Below are 25,685 nucleotides of genomic sequence, written 5' to 3' on the forward strand. Positions count from 1 at the left end.
TCCGTCATGCCCGCCTCCCTAGCACTCAGAAAGGTGAGCAAGAAACCAAGCTGGGTGTGCTGGCAAAACCTGGAGAAGCCCTGGGATTAAGAACAGAGATGTGAGCCCGCATTGAGCCAAGATGACTGGCTGTCTCTGTTTTCACAAGCTCTGGAAGGAGAGACGAAGTATGGGGACCAGCACATATGGGGATGTGGGGGGATGTGGGATATTTCTGTAACTTATTCTCAATTTTGCAGTGAACCTAACACTGCTCTAAAAAAATTAAAGTCCTAAAAAAACAAAAAAGAAGAATGCGACCCCAATAAGGAAACAGGTGCTTTCCCATGATCCACACACATCCACGCTGGAAGAATGGGAGTCAGAGAGGCGGCAGGGCTGCTCTGAACAGGACCTTACGAAGCCAAGGATCTAGCCACTTGATCTGCAAGGCATGCAATGCATTTACTGGGGACAAAACATAACCTCACACCATGCTGACCACCTAGGATGCACTCGGTAAGTGTTGACTGAATTGAAAGGTCCCCTTTCTACTTGCTGCGGAGGCCAAATGGGGACCCTGAATCACAAAAACAAACAAAGTAAAACCAAAGCGCTCTCGACTCAGAGTTTAGAGCAGTCAGTCCACTGGGACATGAAGTTTTAAGCTAACTCCCCAGTGATGCTGAATGATAGCAACTGCCACCTACAACTTAGGTCCAGCATCGGGGCCCGGGTGGGAGGCCCACCCAGATGCCACCTCCTAACCGTGCAGGGAATGAGCTTTGATTACTTAGGAGACGGCAGCAGGGACAAGCCCCTTTGTGAGGAAGCCCTTTGATTCCAGCTGTTTTCCCATCCCAGAGGCAACACCTCCCTCTAAGACCCAAATGTGAACTTGTCTCTAATCCCTCATTTCATCTGCTTTCCCCTAGATGCACCGCAGCAGCTTTTGACAAAACAGATAAAGCAAGAACAAGAACGGGAAGATTATCCTGACTGACACTGGGCAGCTGGCGAATGTGGTCTGGTCTTGCGTCTGTGCACTGGTAATCTGCGACCAACACACATGGCAGGTCATACTGCCCAGGCTACTGTTACTTAATGGTATATCACCATGACGGTTTGGGGTATTGACAAGCAAGTACATTCTGTGTGAACGTCTGCCTCCCCAGAGAGAGTAGGAGTTTTTCAAGAGAAAGAAGAGTGGTTTCTGCTTCATTACATCAGCTCCCATGTAGGAGTAGAAGGGGCAGCAGGCCAAGGACCAGGCGACTTCAAGCCTCTGCATGTGTGCCCTAGCTGGTTTGGCTCAATGAATAGAGCATCGGCCTTCGGACTGAAGGGTCCCAGGTTCGATTCCAGCCAAGGGCACATGCCTGGGTTGTGGGCTTGATCTCCAGTAGGGGGCATGCAGGAGGCAACCAATCAATGATACTCTCTCATCATTGATGTTTCTATCCCTCTCTCCCTCTCCCTTCCTCTCTGAAATCAATAAAAATAATTAAAAAAAAAAAAGACTGTGCATGTGCACGCCTGCATGTACAAAGGTCCACAGACACGAAGGTCCTTCACTTAACACCTGCTTCAAAGATAGCCTGGCTCTGTGACGAGCTTTCTTGAACTTGAGCCCCGACTGCCTTCCATTTCTAGCCCAGGTGTGTGCCTAACCGTATGGGGGAGGGGGTCATCCCAGAGGGCCGTTCTCTCACCTCTAAAGATGCGCCTCTGCGATCCCAAGAGCTGGCAGACCTCAGCAGAGGACCTGCAGGAGTTGGCACACCTCTGCATCCCGTCGGCCAGGTCAAACAGCGTCACGTTGGAGGCCAGGGAGAAGGTGGTCTGCAGCGACAGGACCACGGCGCTGGACTCTCTACGGGCAAAGCGTGTAGGTTTTTAATTGCTCTAAAATGACACGTGGGCCCCAAGGCTTTTGAAAAATGAGCCGTTATCTCCATTGTCCGGTGAGGGGATGGGACAGCATGAAGGTCCAGTGACTTTGGCCCTGGGTCACCCTGTGGCTTGGTCAAAACAGGGCCCGGGTTTATGGCTGCCACCCATGGACGAATATCCTCCCCTTTCTATAGACTGGTTCACAAGCGAATGCACTTACCCTGAAGCACGAACTGTGGATCGGGTATAACCAGGTAACATTGAAAAACACATATTCAGCTGAAAGGAAGAACAGGTTTGTGGTTAACTGTGAGCTAGACAAAAGCCTTAGGGCTGGAACCGATTTCCTATTCTCGGTGTTAAACAGGCATTTTCCAGCCATCAAGTTATCAGCAGGGGGCTTTACAGAGGAGCGGTGTCCTCTTTGTGTTCCCTTCTTAAACGCCTTCCTGCTCCTATTCTGTGGCCCCCTGAGTACAAAGGGAGAGAGGCAGATAGTGAATCAGTGGGGCAAGTCTTGGCAGGGGCGGATGTTCTGAACAGCGCCCTTGGACGCAAAACATCTTCAAAGCAGCAGATCTCTTCTAAGACCCAGGGTTTCAAAAAACTCCGAGGCAACTGTTTGTTTGGACTTCGCCCAGTGAGCGAGCCTCACGAAAAGGCTGGTTCCTTTCCGCGGCCCCAGGTCCGGCAGGCCCCAAGCAGGCCCCTCCTGGTGTACAGCGGGTTGACCCAACTCAAAGACAGGTCCCTCGGCAAACATGGGCAATTACATTATGTGGGTCAAGAACCCTTTTGTTGATAGCAAATTAAGAGCGACTCTGCCTGTTTGCCTTGTGCCCTCAGAGAGAGCAGGAACCTCTCAGGGCGTAAAGAAAGCACCAGGCCTGCTTCCCTGCCCCCCCCCCCCCCCCCCCCCCCGCCGCCCCACTTTGGGGCCAGGGATTCCTTCTAGGCAGCAGAGGGTCTCAATACCTTGGGCAGTGCAGACGCACCTGGCCTCATGGCCCATGTGTCAGGTACATTTCGCTTTTCAGAGGAAGGATTCAAACAAGGATGTTACCAGACCTTTATGGCTTCGTATGACACTGCTTTGTATTTTGATAGGCAGTGATTCATTACTAGCGTTAATTCTTAGGCTTTCCCCCTCCCAGGTAAAGACAGAAGTGGCGCATTTCAGAACAGAATGGCATCTTGGGAAGGGCCACTTGAGTGGCTTCTCCAGTCACTGCCTAAATCTCCACTATATCTTGGGGTGGGGTGTCACTTCACTAATAAGTGATGGGCTGATACCGGGTCCAACTTAAGTCAGAGCAGCCTCGGAGCGCTGTGTAATGGAAGGACTGCACCCGTGCACGGCGCTCTCAGCCCTGTGCGATGTTACAAGGAAACACTGACCAAGAGGCAGGTGTGGTGGGGTGACAAGAATGTCAGGTATAGGGTTAGAAGATGTAAAAGTAGACATAAAACCTGTCATATAGTAAGAAATTAAACCCTGCCCCAAGAGAGGTCTGGTCTGAGGCTCCTGGGAGGCAATCTCTAAGCCTTTGTAATGGCCTGCCTTTCTTTACCTGGGGGCCTGGGCCACTCCAGATGTCTAACAGCATGATTGATGGTGAGGGCTTTGAGTTATAGGGTAACCCCTGGACCTCCAGCGAGGCTGGGGCCCGAGGTCAGCCCTACGGGCAGCTGGCCATGTCTAGGTATTGGCTCTAACGTCAGTGCATGTGCTGCTGAAGCGAGCACAACATATTGGCTCTAGACACCAAGACTCAGGTGAGCTTCCCTGGCTGGCACACTCCATGAATATTGCGCACATCATAGCCCAGAGGCGTTAACCCTGTTCGTGGCCCCGTGGGGAGAGGACGGCCAAAGCCGCATCTGGAACCTCCGGGGCCCTGCCCCACGCCTCTCTTCCTTGGGGGGCTGTGACCTGGACCCGATCACTGTAATGAACCATAACTGCAGTGTGACAGCTTCAGGCGCCATCTGTGAGTCCTAGTGAACTGTCAAATCTGAGGGTGGCCTGGGGATCCCCGAATTTGCAACTGGTGTCAGGCCTGAGGATGGTCTGGCGGCCTGTTCCCTAACCTGGCACCCGCTCAGTGTGAGCTCAGGCAGCACTGTCAGCTCCCAGGGCCTCCGTTTTCCATCGGTCACGGTGTCAGAATACCTTAGTGAGGCACCTGTCACACCCTGTCAGAGCAGAAGCGCAGGAGATACGGAAACAGAACTGCCATCTAAAGTTTGCAAATAAATTCCACAGTCCTGTAAAGTCCTCGAGGTTTTGGCTAGTACACCAACTCTCACCCATACGGAACAAGTAAAACTGAAATCAGAAATAGACTGATCTCTAAAACTTATTTTAATGGCAAACTTTGGTTTTCTAGACACCAAATCTTAGACTCACATAGCAGCCAAGAGGCAAAATATACTGTTTCATTTCATCTCTTCTTTCTTCCTCTCCATTTCCTCCCTCCCTCCCTCCCTCCCTTCCTTTTTTGTTTCCCTGACAAAAAGTAAGCCAAGAGGGAAAGAAGAATCAAAGGCCCCTCGATAATCTATGCCAGTGGTTCTCAACCTCCCTAATGCCGTGACCCTTTAATACAGTTCCTCATGTTGTGGTGACCCCCAATTTCATTGTTACAAAAACAATATGTAATTATATATGTGTTTTCCGATGGTCTTAGGCGACCCCTGTGAAAGGGTCTTTGACCCCCAAAGGGGTCGCGACCCACAGGTTGAGAACCGCTGATCTATGCACTGAATCCCGCCTTGGTAGCCAGGACTAACTGCTGCTTTGGCACCCCCTTGAAGGGAACGGGCGCTTTCCTCTCCATGTTCCTAACCCCGAGGACGTCACACAGCAGGTCAGCAGCAGGAGGGCGAGCAGGATGCTCTGGGTCTTTCCTCTTCGCCAACAGCTTTCACAGGTTCACGTCACCTACATGTCTGTGCCTGTCAGTGTGCACATGGCAAAGAACCGGCAACCCGCCGACAAAGGCTGCCGGCGAGGACACGTTCGAAGAAACCCTCCTCCTGGGGACCACTGCCTCTCCACACTGCCCTCTGGCTCGGAGAGGCCTTTATTCTACCCCGAAGCTTACCTTTCCAAACGTAACAGACACGAACAGCCCGGGAGACACAGCTGACCCCCAGGAGGCTCCCAATCCCGAATGAAACCTATTCTAGAAAACAAAGGCCTAGAAGTAAGATGATGCCTTTCAGAAAACTTACCGTTTTGGTGACCTCATTTTCAACTTCATGTAGGTCCGAATGTTTCTCCACGGTGGAATTGGGAAACGTTTTCTTCAATTTAAACTCTGTCACAAAGGTTCTAACTGAAAATAAAAACATAACCCGTTAGGCTACACGAGAGGTTGACCTACACATGGCTGAGTGTCTGTAAATTTCTGTGGTGTCCGGCTTTATCCCACCTCGAAGACCATCTCTGTGCAGTTCTTTCTCCTTGAGGGTGGAGACCACCTCCCCTCTCTGGGCTCCTCTCCACGAAGGTGAGCACCTACTGAGCTGAGCTGATGGCTCAGACTGAGTAACTCTGTGGGTGAGAGACTCCAAGGAGCCCTTTGTGTGGAAGGGAGGGCTGCTGAGAGGAGCCTTCCTGACATCTCTCTAACGGCCTTCCCATAACAGATGCCCAGTAAAGCTGTGGCAAAGAAGAGAGATGAGCTGGCCTAAACTACATAATCCCAGGAGGGAGACATGGGGCTAGACACAAAAAGTGCTCCTCAGGCCCCATAATGCTTTATTTACTAGAGGCCCAGTGCACAAAATTTGTGCACAGGTAGTGTCCCTAGCAGCTGCCGGCTGTCAGCCAGGGCCTTCATTCATTCCGCGCCACCCCCTGGTGGTCAGCGCATGTCATAGCGAGCAATTGAACTCCGAGTCGGTTAAACACCCAAGGGGACACTTTGCATATTAGGCTTTTATATGTATATAGATAGATTTCAGAGAGTGAGAGAGATAGAAACATCAATGATGAGAGAGAATAATTGATTAGCTGCCTCCTGCATGTCCCACACTGAGGATTGAGACTGCAACCCGGGCATGTGCCCTGACTGGGAATCGAACTGTGACCTCCTGGTTCATAGGTCAACACTCAACCACTAAGCCACGCTGGCCGGGCATAGCGCTTTAGAGCAAGCATGTCAAACTTATGGCACACAGGCCGCATGTAGCCCACAATGAATATTTTTGCAGCCCAGCCAATATAATGGTATGTAAGAAACCGGTACGTTTTAATAAAAATTTCGTAACTTAATTTTTACAATATCCTGGTATACATAAGTATTAATAATGAACTACAACATTCGCTAATGACTGATTACTATCATTGTGTTGCATTCATTTCCCTTACATGCCTTACTCGCAGGTGCACCATTTCTCTCCACTAATACTAGCAGCAAATATTTTAGCAGCCGATTGCCACGTCATTAGTCTTGTACTGACTTGTTTGGTGTGAGCAACAGGAAATATTTCGCTTTCAGAGAATAAGAAAAATAGGTTTATTTGCGTTATGCTTATTAATTTGTGCAGTTATTCAGTGACTGGTAAGTTAATGTTTAAGAAAAAATATTAATTTTTATTAAAATGTTCTATTATTTTATGTTAATGATTACTCATTTATTTCAGCCCTTTGTATTCAGCATGTCTCTATTGAAATAAACCTACATTTCTATGAAAATTGAAGCTTTTGTTCTTTTGCGGGCCACATAAACTTAAACCTTGTTTATTTGGCCCATGTTAGCCCTTGAGTTTGACATGCTTGCTTCAGAGAGAGGAGAGCTCTTGCACTCCAGGTCTTTCACCAAGTCAACAAATCCTCATGTTCTAGGGCATGCTTAGGTTTCCTCTACTCCTGAGAGTCACCCCATCAACACCTATTCCTTTTGTTCAGAGGAAATGCCCACTTTATCACTGTAACTTCCCAAGGTTGCGCAGCTCCCAAGGGCCAACATGAACATTGAACTTCATGTGTGCCCATTTTCCAAGTCTATCTACACCTCAGCCCCCCGAGGAATTGCCACGTCATTAGCCTTGTACTGACTTGTTTGGTGTGCGCAGCAGGAAATATTTGCTGTTCTGAGGACAATCACGGGGCTACAGAGAAAGGCTCCAAACCTCTGTAAGGGGACCCCACTCCAGGGGGCCGCCAGACTCCACGATGATAAGCCACGTAATGAAACGACCCATATTCAGGACAATGTTGGATTCATACATGAAAGAGAGCAGCCCCATTTTCAAGGCCCATGTCACTCATAAAATAAAATTCTAGTTAACATCAATTTGTGCTGATTGGGCCTGAGGGGAATGGAACTTACAAATGGGCAGACAACCAAACATTAGTATAGACTGGCTCTTATCTTCTTTTATATTAAATTCCTATCTTCCCCTCTGGACAGGAAAAAAAATAATAACCCGAAACACAGAAACCCCTGAAGCTGCTTTTTCACAGAAAGCTTGCTTGCTGAATTAAGAAAAAGGCCCACAAATGAGCCAGGGAAAACATTTAACATCTTATACTTACTGTCTGAAGCCCTTAATCCTTATTTAACATCTTTTTGCTTGTTCTACAGTTCAGTGGAGCCAGCTGCTTAGGACTCTTTCTGAGCAGCAGGGAGCTCTTTGAAAACATTCTTGGCCAAATGAAAGCATTTCAGCATGCTCTAATTTGCATGTTCCTCTGATGTTTATGAACAATGAAGTTAAATGACTTGAAAAGGGAAAGATGATTGTTAACACAATCGACCCACTCTCCTCCCAATACTGGTGCCCCTGGGACACTCCACACACAGGCTTCCAGAACCGTCACCTGCTCCTTCATCTGTACATCTCACACAGGTCCAGGCTTATATCCAGACGCTCAGTATAGAAATATACAGGTTGCAAATGCTAAGTACACAAATCTCTTCTAAATCATGACAGCAAATGTGACCTCCACTTTCAGTGTGAATGTGCACGTGAAGATGGCATCCTCCCAGCCCCTGCACTCTCCCTGCCTGCAGTTATATCACCTGGCTTTCAGGCAACTTTTAAAAAATATATTTTTATTGCTGTCAGAGAGGAAGAGAGAAGGAGAGAGAGATAGAAACATCAATGATGAGAAAGAATCATTGATCGGCTACTTCCTGCACATCCCCTACTGAGCATCAAGCCCACAACCCGGGCATGTCCCCTGACCATGAATTGAACCGTAACCTCCAGGTTCATAGGTCAACATTCCACCACTGAGCAACACCAGCCGGGTTAAGGCAATTCTTTACTTCAAATTTAACTATTGATTTACACAGGTTATTAAAATGATTTTTTTAAGACCCATACTTATTCCTTTGTATTCAGAGTAGTTTATTGTTTTCATTGCTTTCAATTCTAGACCAAGTGGCCCAAGAGGCTAAAGACTAATGTTAAATGATACCTCCTGTCTGGAGGACTCTACCATTTTCTTTTCTTTTCTTGGAGTGCTCCTGAACACTACCATTTTCAAAACTTGCTCAAATACATTATTTTATTTGATGTTCACAATAAGCCTGAGTGGGAAGCAGACCAGGGGGTAACCTGGTTTTACAGATGAGGAAATTGAGGCTCGGGGGTCATGGGCTACAGGTGGTGGCCCTGGGGCTGGCAGCCAGGCATCTGCGTTCTCGGACAGGTGTATTTTACACACCGCTTCCAAACAAAATCATGTCCACCTTCTCCATTCTTAATCCAAAATTCCTGGCTTATAGGGTGTAGCTAAATGGAATAGGTTCCCCAAAAGCAAATAAATGATTAGAACAAGAGGAATTCTGGATTTTGACTGGTATCTATATTCCTAGATTTTTCTATCTTTAAATAATGCTTTGATTTAACCCTTGTATTTTAACCAATTTTCAAAATTCTACCATTATTTCAGTAGGGTAGCAACTGTTGAAAAAAATTTCTAGGCCCAAGATGGAGCTGCTCCTGCCAGGGACAGAACTTTCATGTAGGCTCTGCTGGGCCAGAAACACCGTATTTCCAGCCAGCCACTCCCCAACACCAAGCCAGCCCTGAGCTCTATACTTATTTCCTCGTTCCTTAATTTTTCTAAATAAGGTCAGATATGCAACCCCCGCCAATTACATCCTGTTTCCCCCTTGGTCCCACTTCTAACACTCGCTCTTGCCCACAGTCCCTCAGGAGGAGTGCTCCACGCCTGGGAGGCCCTGCACTCCCCTCCATGGGTGGCTTCCCTTGAATAAAGAACCTCACACTTGTTACTAGTTGTTTTAGTTTTGTTGTTTGACATAATCATCTAAAAAGTCTGGTGATTCCCCTTAGCCTATAGGCCAGTGATGGCGAACCTATGACACGCGTGTCAGAGGTGACACGCGAACTCATTTTTTTGGTTGATTTTTCTTTGTTAAATGGCATTTAAATATATAAAATAAATATCAAAAACATAAGTCTTTGTTTTACTATGGTTGCAAATATCAAAAAATTTCTATATGTGACACGGCACCAGAGTTAAGTTAGGGTTTTTCAAAATGCTGACACGCAGAGCTCAAGAGGTTCGCCATCACTGCTATGGGCAATAGGAGTTCATGCAAATGATATTTTCAAAAGACAAAGACATTCGTTCTGGCAAAAACATTTACTGAGTACTTTCTGTGTGGTAAGTATCACACTGGGTGATTTAAGATGATTCAAAGATGAGTCACTTTACCTGCCAGTTTCCTTATCGAGCTTAGATAATAACTCGATGTTCTTCGCTTCTAATTTCTTCCAGTTATGTACTGGGCTTGGGCATTCCAACACAGGGTTATACACCATGTGCAAGAAAACTCTTAAAATTAACACAGTATTTTGGGACAGGAGGAACGGTAGGCCGGAAACCTGGCTTCCAATCAAGCAATTGTGCACACCTGGCCACTTAACGCCTTGTCAGGCCTTGGACTCCATGTGGATTGTTTGTTTCTTAATCTTAAAGCAGTGAGTACAGCTAAAATCAACCAGCTTCATGAGTCTTATCAAATTAGGAAACAAAATGTGATAAATTGCATGGTACAAGTATGGCAACAGCTTTGTAAAAATATATCTGCCTGTGGATAATACCATGAAGATTGTTTTTAAAAATGAAAAGAATGTGTGAATTTGGTAGGATAATCAGGGTGTTTTTCTCTCTCCAAAATGTATTTTTTAAACAATATAGTTAAAACATTCTTTGATGTAGACATATTTTTTTTCTAACTGCAGGGTGAAATGGTGAAGCAGTTTATGCACAAATGATGGCATACTTATGCAGTCATTAAGAAGTTTGTATAAAATCTATAATACAGTGGGGCCTTGACTTACGAGTTTAATTTGTTAAGGAGCTCGTTAACTCAAATTACTCTGTCAACTCAATGCAAAAAAAATCTGCTGAGAGACAGCTGGTATCTCAAAAAACTGGTTAGGCCCTAACCGTTTTGGCTCAGTGGATAGAGCATTGGCCTGCGGACTCAAGGGTCCCGGGTTCAATTCCGGTCAAGGGCATGTACCTTGGTTGTGGGCACATCCCCAGTGGGGAGTGTGCAAGAGGCAGCTGATCAATGTTTCTCTCTCATTGATGTTTCTGACTCTCTATCCCTCTCCCTTCCTCTCTGTAAAAAATCAATAAAATATATTTAATAAAAAATTGGTTAGTTGGGACACTCGTAAGTCAAGGCCCCACTGTAATAAAAGCATAATATGCTAATTAGAGCCTACATCCTTCCGGACAACCGTCTGGACAAAGCCGAGGTTGCAAGGGAAGCCCAGGTCCCGGTGCCAGAGGGGAGCCGGTGCCAGCAGCCGGGGAAGGGAAGGCCTACTCTTGCACGAATTTTGTGCATCGGGCCTCTAGTTTTTAATAACACGGGAAAATGTTTAAGATGTAAAATTTGTACAAATATCACATGATTTCAACTATGTAAAGATATGATGCACACTAAAACAGTTTCATAGAAGGTGCTATCTCTCTAAGTGATGGGACACGAGGCAGCCTCCACTTCTTTCTCTCTTCCTTAAACTATAGCTCAGACAAATGCTGGTTTTCATTAGGGAGAAAAGCAACGTTACTTTTTATGTCACTTTGCAAAATATAGAGTGGTGTAGAAAGAATCCCAAGATAGACTAACTCTCTTACCCAAATTGCATATTCCCTTTTCCAGCTGGTACCCAATGGGGCATCTGCAGGTGAAGGATCCCTGAGTATTGTTGCACACGGCCAGGGGTGGGCAGGGGTTGGAGAGGCACTCATTCACATCTGCAGAGGACAGAACACAGGCCACACTGAATCCGTATCAGACAGCAAAACCATAACCCAGCACAGTAAGCGTGGACTAAGGGCCCAATGGCACGAGGTGTAGTGGGGCCCCAGAGACCAGTAGGACACTCCCCTTATTCCCAAGGGGCTACCAGCCTATTAAGGGTGGAGGCAGCCATGCAGACAGCTAACTGTAAACACAGGCAGGATTTGCAAGTACAGAAAAATAGCAGATTTTAATGGAGGGGAGGATTAAGACTGTTTCTATCTGAAATAGCGTCAACAATAAAAAAGAAAAAAAAGACTGTTTCAAATGATATCTGGACTAAGACTAGAAGAACTTTAATAAGCAGGTGGAGATGGGTGGTGGGGGGGGTGGGCGTTCTAGGCTGAGGCACCAGCACAGTGGAGGCCAGAAGAGCAAAGCGCAGGGGTGTTTGGGGAGCCGTGCAGGGCCCAGTGTGGCAGGAGTATATGGAGCCCACAAAATGAGGCCAGATCGTGGAGACCTGCCAGCCTCGCTGTCCGACATTATTCTGCAGACAACAACGAGCGTGTTAACCTCAAGGCAGCAGGGCATCAATTTAAAAATCTTACTCCCCTGCATTTGGAGAAAAAACGAGCCTGCTGCCTCCCGATGTGCTACTGCACTGCAGACCCCGGAGATGGCTTTTCCTCTTACCCACACTGCAGTCCTCCCCTTGCCAGGAAGGTGAGCACACGCATCGATAGCCACGGCGGGCGGGGTCCACAACACATTTCCCATCGTGGAGGCAAGGGTTAGGGGCGCAGCTGTTCACTGAAACACATTCCAGGAATAAAGCAGTTAACCGCACAGCAAATGTAAAGGCGGCGCTCGGTAAATATTTAATCCTGGCTAATATTTGATCCTCACTTATTTCTGTTTACTTGCCCTGAAAGGCCACAGTACGAACACAGAGTGGGTTCCCGAGAGGGGCGACTGGACTCGGTGGGCCTGGGTTCCGGCGCTCGCTGGTGGGCAGACACGGCCCCGGACAACTGGACCCTGAGCGCAAGAACCGGTTCACATGCTGCTCACGGGTCACTCCACTCAGGACGGACGATTACTCTGCCTCTGTGATACTTGGAAAATTCTACTGGAACTAATGCCCATTTAAAACACATATTAAGGGGAAAAGGATCCCTGGTCACCCATCCTCCTGCAGCAAGATTTCCCTGTATCCGAAAACCTCACAATGCAATAATATGTGGGCCTCCACGTGCTGTGCCCTCACTTAGAAAACCGACAGGAGGTGAGCATGACCGTGCCAGCTCTTTGCGTAATGTCACAACGAGCCCTGGAGGGTTCATCTGGACCCAGTGATGCTCTGGCTTCAAGGTCACCTTGGACTCCCAGCTCCCAAGGGCAGTGGCCACAGCTCTGTGCTTCGGTCTGTGTAACCTGCATTGTCACGCTCCCTAGTCAAGGTTTCTGACATATACGTAGAAAAGCCGGATCCCACAAAATAACTGCATCGTCTCCAAGGAGAGAATCGGTGGTAGGATGAGAAAAAGAAGGCAGAAGTCAAGGTCTCTAACTCCAAAAGAGTGACCCCAAAAACCGATGGGCTCACCCCAAAGATGGTGCTCCTGTGCCTCGCGGCTGCTCTAATAGACCTGAAACCACCCGTCTAAGCTCAGCAGCGACCAGCAAGCACTGAGCCCATGGGTCCTGCTGCAGAATGCACATCACCAGTCAGTAATGATGCTGACTCCCACCCACAGTTGCCACTGCAATGGCCACAATCAGCGAAGGGAGACGCTGCGTATCTGGCTGCTGGAAACGAAGCCCTGTGAACTCTGAAGCAGGGGAAGGATCCAGCTTTCGTTTCCCAGAGCCGCTGGGATCACGGGTACAGAGGGGGCACCGAGCCTCATGGCACCGTGGGGCTGGCAGGCGGGGCATGACCCTCCAGCCACCAGACTGCTGACGGCTGACTGGGGGAACCCTGCCACTGACAGTCCCTGCTGCAGTCACCACAGAGCACTTCCCGTCCTCTCTTTCCTTAGGGCATCATCTCCATTTCACCCCATCAGCACTGGCAGCTGGCCTTCCTGGGTCTGGACGAGCCACGTGTACCATTTTAAACAGGACACCAAAAGACAGATCGTCTTACTTCTACCTTTCCTTACATGACAAAGAGTCATGTGTGTACCAGAAACTTCAAGATAACCCCAGGCACAATGCAGTCACTATGGGACAGGTTAGTCCATCACCATCTTATTGAACATGCCCAACTACCCCCCACCCCAACACACACACATCTACCAACCAGCAACATAATCTGAGGGACACCAAGGGGCCAGGGCTTCCCCTGGACCAAGGGAAGCCTCCCTGGTGACTGTGGGACCACCTGCCCGGCTCCGAAGCACGGGCTCTGATCGGGGAGCAGCCACCGACTCACTCCATGCCTCGGCCAGGCCACCTAAAGCTTCTTGACTGTGTTCCCTCTACCCTCCCGCCCAGCATCGCGGCCGCCCCGCTCCAGGAGAGTTAAGGGCGTGCTTGGAAAGCTCTTTCAGTTACGGGACATTACAAGCGGCAGCTACACCATCTACTGATGTGGCCCAGCCAGTGGCATCCTCTCCTCCTTGTTCGGGAGGAATTACGTAATTCAGGGGTGAGAAGATTAGGTCCACGGTGACATTACTTTATGCTTTAGGTGCTTCTACAGGAAGCACGGGAGATCATCCAACACTGTAACACTGTGCTATTGCCAGCAGCAGCCACTGCGGCACACCCCCACGCACCCCCACCCAGCACTCAATGAGCCCGCGTGACTGTGTGCTACCTGAGGCTGGAGACGACCGTGCCGGGGGTGACTGCGTGCCGCTCTGAGCACCGGAGGTGGTGGCCCGGGGAGGCGACACTTCGGCCGGAGAAGCGTCTGTGCTCCGGGGAGAGGGAGACGTCCTGAGGAAAGGGGGAGCCAGGCTGTCCCCTTCGGAAACGCCCGGCTCCGTGGTCAGTACTGTTGCTGATGTGGGTGCACTGGTCAGGGAGCTCCATCGGGTGGTGTCACCGACAGGCGCTCGGCTCCTTTTAGTGGTGACGACGACTTCTGTGGAGATCCGTGGCGCTGGCATTTCAGGGCTGGTCGGCAAGAACCGTTTTCCAGCCGTGGTCTGCGCTGCGGCCGGGCCAGCCATCGGAGTGGCTGTGCTTGACGAGGGGCCGGGCGTGGGCACGGGGGGCGGGGGCGTCTTGGGAGTGGTGGCGGTCCACGCTGGCGGCGTCCGGGCCAAGCGGGTGCTTGTGGCTGGAAGGGTTGGCTCCGTGGAGGACTCTGTTAAAGCGGGGGCCACGGGGAACCCTGAAGCAGGGCTCACGGTTTCAGCTCCGGTGGCCTCTGTGGGCAGAGACTCCCAGCTCGGGGGCTTTGATTCGGTGGCCACGTGTTCGTGGTGTGGGTTGCTCTGATTCTTAGGATCTGCTGTTTGACTGCGGGAGAGCACTGGCACCATTGTTGCCGTCTGAACTGGCGTCACGGGAGTGTCCCTGGCCCTGGGCAGGGCCAAGGTAAGAGGTGAAGGCGAAAGGGTTGCCTGGGACACGGACACTGAGACAGGGGCAGGGACTGTCAGGGAGACGGGCGAAGGGGGTGGTGAGGAAGGCAGAGGTGTGGGCGCGTCGGGGGTGGACTCCTGTGGGTGAGCAGAGGCCCTGGAGGATGATAAGGTGGAGGAGAAGGGCTGGTGGGGCTGTGACTCTGAGGGCGGGGGCAGCGGGGGCCCCGACGAAGGGGACGAGTCACTGACGGATCCAGCACGTGTGCCCAGAAGGTCCAAGGTGCCCGACGTATTCATGGTGGGGGTGTAGAATGGGAGGTGGGCTGGACGCAGACCCAGGGACTCCGTGGAAGGAGGAGCCCCTCCGTAGGAGGAGACGTTACTTCTTTCCGTCTGAACCTGAGAAGAGGGAGGATCGTCCGAACGTGAAGAGTTTGAGATCTTAACAGAAGAGGTCGAACTCTCCCTCGTGTCCGGGGCCGAGCTGTTGTCTGTGATGGACAGCAGTGCTCGCTCCCCTTTGGTGAAAGTGGAGGAGACGTAGGTGTGGTCTGTGTGGTGGCTGGGGGGCCTCCGTTCGGTGTCTGTGCCACCCACCGGATGGTAGATAATTCCAGTGACTGCAAAGGGAAAAACCAAAGTTAGGTCAATGGAACAAACAGGCAAACCCCTGAACACCCACTGCAGACAGACTGCCCGTGTCCGATCTGTGAGCACCGGCGGGCGATCACTTCCTTTGGAGACGCGGTTTCCAAGGTGAGCTCTCCGGAGAGGCCGCGCGGAAGGCAGACAGGGCTGCCTCTGAGGGCAGGTTCACCTCCGGTGAGGAACGCGGTGGCAGCAAAGGAAATGGTAAGAAAAGAGAAGTGGGGCCAGGGCCCAAAGAACAGGGAACAGGCCCAGATTCCTTCCACAGGCCTTTCTTGATAAAAGCAAATTGGTATCTTAAAAGCTCTTAAGACCCCAAATAGAACAATTGTTATGTCTAAATGGAAAAAGGAAAACCCTCCCAACTTTCCATTCTCTGAAGAATGAGAGATTTCTTTCCCAGGAGACTGGCCTGAGCCGAAAAGTGGCTGTTCTCTTTTATCTAAGCATCCTGGCAGACACCACTGGCACATGCCTTAGGTAAGTGGGGGGTGAGCTGGGGAGGGGTGAGGAGGGGGGAGAACCCAGAAAATTCTCGTCCTAAAGAGCTGGTAAGGTACTTGGGGTGGATGCGAACTTAATCATTCTGGGACGGTGAGCAAGCTGAGAGATGAGCTGAAGGAGTGCGGGGAGGGATCCAGCTCATCACCTCCGAGAGCCTTACCGGCCGCAGTCACATTCCCATGTGGAGTGGCGCTCTCTGCTTCTCGGGGTGCCGTCTGGGAGCGCCCCTCATCCCCGGAAGTCTGGTTGGTGACAGATCGCAGTGTGCGCTCCCCGTTTCCAGTGAAGGTGGCTGAAGTGTGGGGGCTGTGAGCCCGGGCTCCGGGTGTTCCCTCAGACCCCTGCTGTGTGTCGCCACCGACTCCCAGCTCAGGACTATCTTCAGTGGCTATAAGAAGATTGAAAAGGGGATGACAAACACCACAGGATTTCACTCATATGTGGAATCGAATAAACAAAATGAACTAATTGCAAAATAGAGACAGACACAGATAGAGAGCAGGCTGACAGCTGTGAGGGAAACGAAGGGATGCTGAGCAAAACAGAAGAACTCATGGACCCGGACAGCACTGTGGTGATTGCCGATTGCCGGGAGGAAGGGGGGTGGGAGGAAGTGAAGAAGGGCATAGGGGAGATAAATGGCGATGGACAGAGACTTTGACTTGGGGTGGGGGACACACAATACAGTGAGTGTACAGATGATGTGCTGTGAAATTGTGCACCTGAAACCTGTATACTTTTGTTAATCAGTGTCACCCCAATAAATTCAATAAAAAGGAAAATTTTTTTTTAAAAAAAAGAAGATTGAAAAGGGGATGACGGGTCAGTGCAGGGGGGCGGGGGTCAGTGCAGGGGAGACAACAAGGGCATGGACTTGAGTCTCAGGAATAAGCCTCGCTTCCTGGACCACGTTAGCCCGAATGCTCCCCCAGGTTTCCTCGGGGTCTTTATCTGAGAAAGCCGGGCGTGCGGTGTTCCTGCAGACGCCTGTCAGTGACCGACACGCGGGAGGCGCTGCGGGTCAGCATGTGCAGGAGGCCTGGACTCATGGGAAGGTTTGGTACTTAAGTGAACAGGATCAATATTGTGTTTTGCTGGGTGATACGTAATAAACAGAGTTTGTGTCAGGGACATGGGTGGTGGCTGCGGGGGAGGTGAACAGTGGGCAAAAGACTAACAATCCTACTGGGGCTTTACACCTTCTGATGAGACCGAGCAGGGAGCCCACGTGACCCCGGAGGCTCTCACCTCCTGTAGGACCAGCGAGGCGTGACCTGACACATCCATGAGAAATGGTATTGTGATCAGAGGTTAAAGGTAGGCTTGGTGTGTGTGTGTTTTAAATGCATTTGTTTTATTTTCTTGGTGGGGATGGAATAGGGACAGGTGACGCGTGAATAAATATCCCTTTTTTCCTTTTTTGGGCATGGAAGTGAGGCTCAGTTTTTCTTGGCCTAACTACTCCATAATCTGGCTCTATGAGAGAATACAGGCTCTTCTTCTGGTTCTTATTTTTATTCCCAGACCAGACTAGCTCTTGCTGCCCCATGGACACACCCCAATGGAAAAAGAAGGTAAAGCTGAGGGTTAGGTAGGTTCACCTCGCAAGAGGTCCGCCTTCACTGAGAGACAGGAGTGAGTGGGGGACAGGGGTGCACAGGGCCTGGAGCAGCACCCAGGAGCCAGGAACCAGGGGAGGAGGTTGCCTGACTCGGACTGAAGGGCTTAGGGGACCCATGGAAGACCCGCCGGGGAGGCTGGAGAGCTGAGCGGATCGGAGCACAAGTTCCCGAGGTAAAGAAGACAGGGCCTGGGGTGGGGAGACGGAAAAGACCTGTTAGACAAACATCAGGCAAACAGCCCCATCAGGCTGACGGACACCCCCATGGAGTCACGACCTGGAACAGGGGCTCCATCTGAACCCAGAAAGGAAGCCGGAGAGCTCCGAAAGGCTGGCTGGCAGAGTCAGCTCCGGCGATCAGAGGAAACGAGATAAGGCACCGTGTCAATCGCAGGGGAGCGGTTTCAGGCTATTCCGTGTCCAGCACTTTATAACCAACCCCAAGACCTGCCCCACTGTCTACGAGGACCAGCTGAGCAAGCACTGCAGAGCAAAGGGTCCTGAAGGGAAGGGGAAGGAAAGGCTACAGGTTTGAAGAGGGACAAGCTCCTGGTTTGAAGGGGGACAAGTCTGAGCCCCACAGTGGTGAGGGTGGAAAATGATCCCTTGGTTCAGGAGACAGAGAATGCATTTTCCATGCACAGACATAAAAGGGCACACGGGGTCCTCCACCCATATGTGTTTTCTCACATCACATCACATGAGTAGTCGCCACATGCTAATTTTCCTCATCAATTAGGATGGGGCAAGTGGAGATGTTATTTATTATTGGTGGTGAGGAGGTAAGACTTTAAACCTATTATAAATTTAAATGATAAGTTAATGCATTTTTGCTTTAGTCAGCATACAATTCACATGGTAAGGCTGCTGGTAATAGTTTTTAAAAATTACCCAAAAACATTATTAGGAAGGAAAATGAAAAGTTTTCTCACATTGATAAGTTGGACTTCATCAAACTTAAGAACTGTTGTGCTGCAAATAATGCCATAGGAAGTGAAATGATGACCCAAAGAACGGGAGAACATGCCTGCAAATCATCCTATATAATAAAAGGCTAATATGCAAATTGACCGAATGGCCAAACAACCAGTCGCTATGACACGCACTGACCACCAGGGAGCAGACAATCAATGCAGGAGCTGCTCCCCGGTGGTCAGTGTGCTCCCACAGGGGGAGCGCCACTCAGCCAGAAGCTGGGCTCACAGGCTGGCAAACACTGCAGTGGTGGCGGGAGCCTCTCCCGTGTCTGCTGCAGCACTAAGGATGTCTGACTGCCAGCTTAGGGGGGCCTAAGCCTTCAGTCAGATATCCCCCGAGGGCTCCCAGACTGCAAGAGGGCACAGGCCAGGCTGAGGGACCCCCCTGAGTGCACGAATTTCATTCACTAGGCCTCTAGTGTATCTGATAAGGGACTGGCAGCCAGAATACACAAAGAACTCCTATACCTCAAAAAAGGACAAATAACCCAATTTAAAAATAGCCAAGAGATCTGAATGCACATTTCCAAAGAAGATATACAAATGGCCAATGAGCACATGAAAGGGTGCTCAGCTGGAAAATGCAAGTCAAACCCACAATGAGATACCACAGCACACCCATCAGGGTGGCGACAGTCAAAAAAAGATGGGCTATAACAAGTGTTGGTAAAGATGCTGAAACTGAACCCTTGCACATTGCTGGCAGGAAGATAAAGTGAGACAGCCACTTTGGAAAAGAGATGGACAGTTCTTCTAAAGGTTAAATAGAGTTACTATTTAACCCACAATCCAAGAGAACTGAAAACACAAGTCCACACAAAAACTAGCACTAGGATGTTCGCAACAGTATTATTCATAATAGCCAAAAGATTTTTTAAAAACCTACACATCTATCAACTGATAAAAAGATAAACAAAACGTGGTACATCCATACAGAGGACTATCATTTAGCCATAAAAAGGAATGGAGTACTGGCACATGCTACAACACAGATGGACCTTGAAAACATTATGCTGAGTGAAGAACACAAAAGGCTACATATCATATGATTCCATGATTCCACTGGTAGGAAATGTCTAGAATAGGAAAATCCATGGAGACAGAAAACAAATTAGTGGTTGCCAGAGGCTAAAAGGAGGAGAGAATGGGGAGTGACCTCTGGCACCGGGTTCCTTTCTGAGGTGATGGAAAGTCTTCTGGAAGCAGATAGTAGTGATGGTGCCATAACTTTGTGCATATACTAAAAACTACTGAACTGTACGCTTTCAATGGGAGAATTGTGTAGAATGTGAATTATATCTCACTAAATCGGTTACAAAAGAGAGTTTCCCTTAATGAGGGAAACCCAGTTTCCCTGGATAGGGGGTGAACTGTGGGACTGAGGCAGGTATGAGGGTGTGAGGTGGGCTATAGGGAGTGGAAGGATGTGGCCAGGGAGGTCCCTGGGCTCCCTGTGGGAGGGGCAGGTGGCAATAGCAACTCTGTGGAGATGTACCAGGAAAAACTGGGGGCCATGCAGGTGTATCTGTATTCACCAGCTGGAGGAGGGGCCTGGGACCACTGACACTAGAGGAGACTGTGGAGCTGTTTCACTAGCGTGTGGCCTTTCGGTGCTGCAGAAGACCACAGGCCTGGCAAGCCCGGTCCCCTCCACGGGGCCCAGTGTGCACAGGGGAACTCACTCGAGCGTTCACCGCGAGGTGCTGAGGACTCCAGGCTTTCTGAGGAGGAGGAAGACGAAGACTCGGTGGCCAGCTCAGCGTCGCTCCCTCCCCACAGCACAGTGTCACTTCCTCTCGGCTGTGGGGCAGAGGCTGAGAACTGGGTCAGAACGGAAGAGTTCACAACTCCAGGGTAGGAAGTAGAGCTTCCTGTCACATCTTCAAATGTCTTGCTGTTGGTCAAGATCCAGTGTGCAGTGCTCTCTCCAGCTCCACCCAACGGGACTGACCCAGCCACAGACTCGGTCCGAGACAGGGGGCTCCCATTCTTCTTATCAGAGCCGCTGGCCTGCTGGGGTCCTTCCGGGACTGCAAGGTGTCGGGGGAAATGCCGTTACATGGATGTGAAAGAGACCCTCCACCACTGAGATGTGAGTCCCCTCTAAGGAACGTTCCCTTGAGGAGGATCTTGCATAGAACTTATTATTTGTGTAACCTGACATGCATTTTCATTTTCTAAATAATTAATTCAAAGCTCTTCCATGTCAATAAGATAGCAACACTGAAAATAAACGTGATGAAGAGGGGAGCTCTTAATCTGCATGTGCAAAGCGGCAGAAGGGCCTGTAGGCTTGAGTACTATATTCGCTTTCCCCGAAGGGGGTCAAGAGAGAGAGGACATTATGCCCAATAAATACAACACACCTCAACACAGGGCTCGGGCAGAACCCTTTTCCTAAAACAGTCCTATTATTCATACAGATTTTTCCAATTTTGCTGTAGGAATTTGGGGAATATATTTATATCTGCACCGTGTGTCCTGACGATGATCCATAAAGTAAGTCAAACTAGTTTTAAAGAGGCCACTCTCATTTGGAGACAATGCTGCAGTGACAAGACCCACTCAGCAGTGAAGGGTCCGAGGCTGAGGTTGCAGCTCTGCCTAAACCCCTAACCCTTGGCTTCGTCATCTACAGAAATGCAGGAGGAATGCCTGCTGGACACACTTCACACTGTTCCATAAGGTGCAAATCACAGTGTGATAACATGATAAACTAGAGTAAATATGATATACTATGTGCCATAGAAGGCCTGGAAGCCATCCCGTAAGAAAATCCAACAATGTATTTTTTTTTTAATCCTCACCCAAGGATATCTTTCCATCAATTTCACAGAGAGAAGAAAGGGGGTGGGGGCAGGAGGGGGGGAGGGGGGAGAGAGAGAGAGAGAGAGAGAGAGAGAAAGAGAGAGAGAGAAGCATTGGTTGCCAGCCGTACACTTCCCTAGATATGTGCCCTGACCGGAAATTGAACTCGAAACCTTTTGATGGTGGGGTGATGCGCCAACAATTTCTAAATGTCTATAATAGATCAAGCAAAATTGAATACTTACCTGGGGAATCATTTTGCCAAAATCCCACTGAGACCTCAGAAGATGTAAGGCCAAATCCATTTTCTGTGGATGACTCACTGAATTTCCCATCCCCTAGACTCCTGGTTATTCCGGTGTTTCTCCTCAATTCTGCCTCAGATGGTGAAGAATGAACTGAAGCTGACGTTGGGGCAACTTCAGTGTCCTCAGAGAAACCTGTCTCGTTTAGCTGTCCCGCACTGACAGCTACAGACTGGGTCTCCCTTGGGACACCATTGGGGAACGTTATGGCAACCTGCACACTCTTTGCCCAGCTGACCGAGGGGCTTTGAGGAGCAGTGGAGTTGTTTAGCTCTTCCATACTTCCAGAAGCTAAAATGGAAAAAAAAAAAAACCCAAATAAAAAAAGACGTTTCAAGACTCCTGGGGGGTGGGGGGGGGGAGGGGCTGTATCTAGATACAAATCATGTCTATTACATTTTGGTAAATAGATCTAGATCATGTGGAACTGACAGAGATAAACACATTTTTTGTTGTTGTTAATCCTCACTGGAGGATATTTCCCCCCATTGATTTTAGAGAGAGTGGAAGGCAGGGGGCAGGGGAGAGAAGAGAGAGAGAGAGAGAGAGAGAGAGAGAGAGAGAGAAACATCGATGTGAGAGAGACACATCAATTGGTTGCCTCCCCCATGAGCCCCAACCAGGGCGAGGAACCCGCAACCCAGGTATGTGCCCTTGATCAAAATCGAACCTGGGAACCTTGGTGAATGGGCCGGCACTCTAACCACTGAGCCCCAGCCAGGGCTGTCTTGGCTCCTATAGAGGAAGAAACTAGTACTCTTGAATTCAGCTTATAGCTTATATAGGACAGGCCATTGTGGTAAAGTACAGGCTTTTGCTTGCTTTATTTTAGCAGCTGTAACCTTATGTTCAAATGCTATTATGGAAGAAAACCCATACGTAAAAAATGAATGCAATGAGCCGTTCCCTGCCTGGCACCCAGCTCCAGGTCACCACTGAGGAGGCCTCGGCTCTGCCCAGCAGGAACACCGCCCAGAACAACAATTCGCAGCCTGCCACCACCAAGGGTTCGCTATTATTTCCCACCACAGGGCAACCAGGAATCTTATGGTTTGAGAGACTAGGGACTGAAATGCATTTATTAAGTAAGAGAGTTTCTAACCAGCAGGAGACCGTCCTTGTTACCCCACGGATTTAATTCCAGCCCAAAGCAAACAGGCTCCATTCTTGTGCTTCACCTCTTCAGGCACTGGAGGCAGCTCCCAAGTTTACATTCTACAAGGTTCCCTAGGAGATCGAGGACTCCAGGCTGGGAACACTTTTTCTGATGAGCAGATGGCAGGGACTGGGTTAATCATCAGGAACCTCTACGAACTGTATTATACACCGTTGTTCAAAACGCACGGTCTGCCCGGGTCGCCTGCTCACAAAGAACGTTCCGCAGGGCACCCTGGGCACAGGCCCCAGAGGGCACGCCGAAACCCTCCCTCCAAACAGGAATCGCCTGCAGGAAAGCTTGGGAAGTGGGAAGAAACATGCAGGCGAGATCCAAAGGCAAGAAAAAAGAGTGTCATTTTTCTTTCTCAGCCAAAAATAATGAAAAGGACTCTATACCTTACAATGCAAGGGTTCAAGCTGTTAAGTATGACCCAGCAAAGAAAAAAGAAAGTTCTCATTATAAATGTTTCCATGAAGGCCAGTCCTATGTGCAGTTCTGACCAAAAAGCGCAAATAAATATTAAGTATAATTAGAAAGAGCGTAGGAAACACAGAGCTTCCTCGTACTCGCGTACAAACCATAGCACCAGCTATGCCTACAGCACAGCCCACGGCCGGCAGCTCCGGTCACCGGATCTTTATGCAGACAAAATGAAGATGCAGGCGATCCATACAGCTCGTCATTAAAACAAGGGAAAAGAAAGAGCCAGGCACAAAAACAGAGTCCCCGCTCACCCAAACCCACCTCTGCTCAAAACAAAAACTCCTTAGGATAACACAAGGAAAGCATACTGAATATAGATGCACCCCAAATCCTCACTCAACTGCTGAGCTCCTCGGGCCTCACTGCATTAGTTATCATCTAAATCCACCAAGTTACAGCCTCTTCGGGTTGCTGGGTGCTCTTCCAAAGCACTTGTATTCCCCGTAAACTTTATTATTTCATCGATTCAATGTGCGGCGGCAGTTGTACTGGACTCAGCCTGACTACCTGTCCGGCGAAGCAAGGGACAGAAACACAATGACAGCATGCCCCGATGATGACAGGCACAAAAGGAAAGGGGCTGTGTTTTCCCTGACCCCGAGGGCGCTGTGGAACATTTGCTTCGTCAACTCATCGTCATCGTTATTAAAAGCTGCCCCTTGCTGACCAATTGCGACGTGCCAGTACTTTATATGCACCTTTATAGACTGTGCCAAGGAAGTACTTCGTACGTGTAATCTCACGGAACCCTCTTGGTTCCATTTCTGGAGCAGTGTGAAGACTTCCTCGGAGCGGTGCCTCGTACTAAAAAGACAAAATGTTTGGTCAGACTAACCTACAGTCACCGCTCACACCACCAAAGGAGCGCCTACACATAGGGGACACTTACCGCGTTTCTAAACGAACAGGCCAGCTCTGTTGATTAGCTAGTAGCTGCCTCTCCTTGTTCATTTCTATCCTTAAAGCAGCCATTCAAATATGGGAAGACCATCCATGTGGGACCAGAAACGAGCCAAGTTCCCTGACTCTACTGTGGGAGGTGAAGAGAAGGACTCCTCGGCTGGTAAAGTGTGTGGGTCAGTCTCCTATCCCAGCACAGACACGGGAGCCTCGGGCATGCACCAGAATGCTCAACCTTGGCTTGACTATTACCCAGGACCTGCCAAAAATCTAGCTGAAGCAGCTCATGTTTGAGAAAGACGTGCTAACTCTCCCTGACTTATGCTCTCTTTCTTTACAAAGTGAAATCACCACAAAGCAATTTACCTGGACCACATTAGCTCAGCGCCCACAGAAATACTTTCATGAGTCGAGATCCATTATTACACCCTCAGCTCCAACTGAGAATCTATAGAAAATACCACCTTCTAAAGAACATGAGCACTATTTCCACAAACTAGCAATTGATGGCATTTTCTATTATGATTCTCAGCATTGCTTACATAAATATTCCTCTTAGAATTTACTGCCCCCAAAGCACTTATGCCCACGGATGGAATTGTATGCTTACCTTATCAGACAACAATCTCATGCCCCACCCGGTTTCCCTTTGTGCCCTGGTTTCCAGGAAGCTTGGCACTAAATTTAGTGCTCCATTGTAGCTGCTCTCACACAATTCAACACACACATATCTCTTTCCACCTTCAAAAGAGAAACTGTTTTCCCCTGTCAGTTGCTTTACTTAGTTTTTTCCCTTTATGGTTAAACTAGAGTCCCGGTGCATGAAATTCGTGCACTCAGGGGGAACCTCAGCCCAGCCTGCACCCTCTCGCAGTCCGGGAGCCCTTGGGGGATGTCCGACTGCCGCAGAGATGGAGAGGCTCCTGCCACCACCACTGTGCTCGCCAGCTGTGAGCCCAGCTTCTGGCTGAGCGGCACTCCCCCTGTGGGAGCACACTGACCACCAAGGGGCAGCTCCTGCATTGAGCGTCTGCCCACTGGTGGTCAGTGTGCATCATAGTGACCAGTTGTTCCCATCCCCCGAGGGGTCCCGGATTGCGAGAGGGCACAGGCCAGGCCAAGGGACCCCACCAGTGCACAATCAGGGCTGAGGAGGGATGCGGGAGGTTGGCCAGCCAGGGAAGGACCGCAGGAGGGCTCCAGGGTGGCCTGTCTTGCTCAGTCCTGACCTGCCGGACCCCAGAAGCAAGCTAAGCTACTGGTTGGAGCATCTGCCCCCTGGTGGGTAGTGCACATCATAGTGACTGGTTGACCAGTAGACTGCCTCCTGGTGGTCAGTGCATGTCATAGCGAGCAGTTGAGCGGCCTTAGCATATCATTAGCATATTATGCTTTGATAGGTTGAACAGCTAACCAGACAACCAGACACTTAGCATATTGGGCTTTTATTATATAGGATAATACATGGTCATTATGGAAAGTACAGGAAGATATAAAGCAGCAAAAAAAATATAAAGCAGCAAGAAAAATAATTTCAAATGGCTTCCTATCTCTTGTTCTAAATCTGGTTTAGCTCTTTGGGCCTATACCTGCTTGCATGCATCCGTTTGTT

General features: G+C 49.4%; 1 protein-coding gene across 1 annotated transcript in view; it reads right to left on the reverse strand.

The window, feature by feature from the left end:
- HEG1 (heart development protein with EGF like domains 1) overlaps positions 1 to 25,685 on the reverse strand; it is an 89,143-nt gene that overhangs the window by 30,672 nt on the left and 32,786 nt on the right. The window contains exons 4-12 of the mRNA XM_070406398.1: positions 21,472 to 21,822; positions 20,101 to 20,448; positions 15,981 to 16,208; positions 13,951 to 15,288; positions 11,820 to 11,936; positions 11,018 to 11,137; positions 5,110 to 5,213; positions 2,093 to 2,151; positions 1,692 to 1,852 (exon numbers count right to left, since the gene is read on the reverse strand). Coding sequence (XP_070262499.1) covers positions 1,692 to 1,852; positions 2,093 to 2,151; positions 5,110 to 5,213; positions 11,018 to 11,137; positions 11,820 to 11,936; positions 13,951 to 15,288; positions 15,981 to 16,208; positions 20,101 to 20,448; positions 21,472 to 21,822 — 2,826 coding nt within the window. The remainder of the gene's footprint in view (positions 1 to 1,691; positions 1,853 to 2,092; positions 2,152 to 5,109; positions 5,214 to 11,017; positions 11,138 to 11,819; positions 11,937 to 13,950; positions 15,289 to 15,980; positions 16,209 to 20,100; positions 20,449 to 21,471; positions 21,823 to 25,685) is intronic.

The sequence above is a fragment of the Myotis yumanensis genome, unplaced genomic scaffold (assembly GCF_028538775.1).
Source record: "Myotis yumanensis isolate MYYU_CA2020_CCGP unplaced genomic scaffold, mMyoYum1.0.hap1 SCAF_2, whole genome shotgun sequence".
Taxonomy (NCBI): Eukaryota; Metazoa; Chordata; class Mammalia; order Chiroptera; family Vespertilionidae; genus Myotis; species Myotis yumanensis.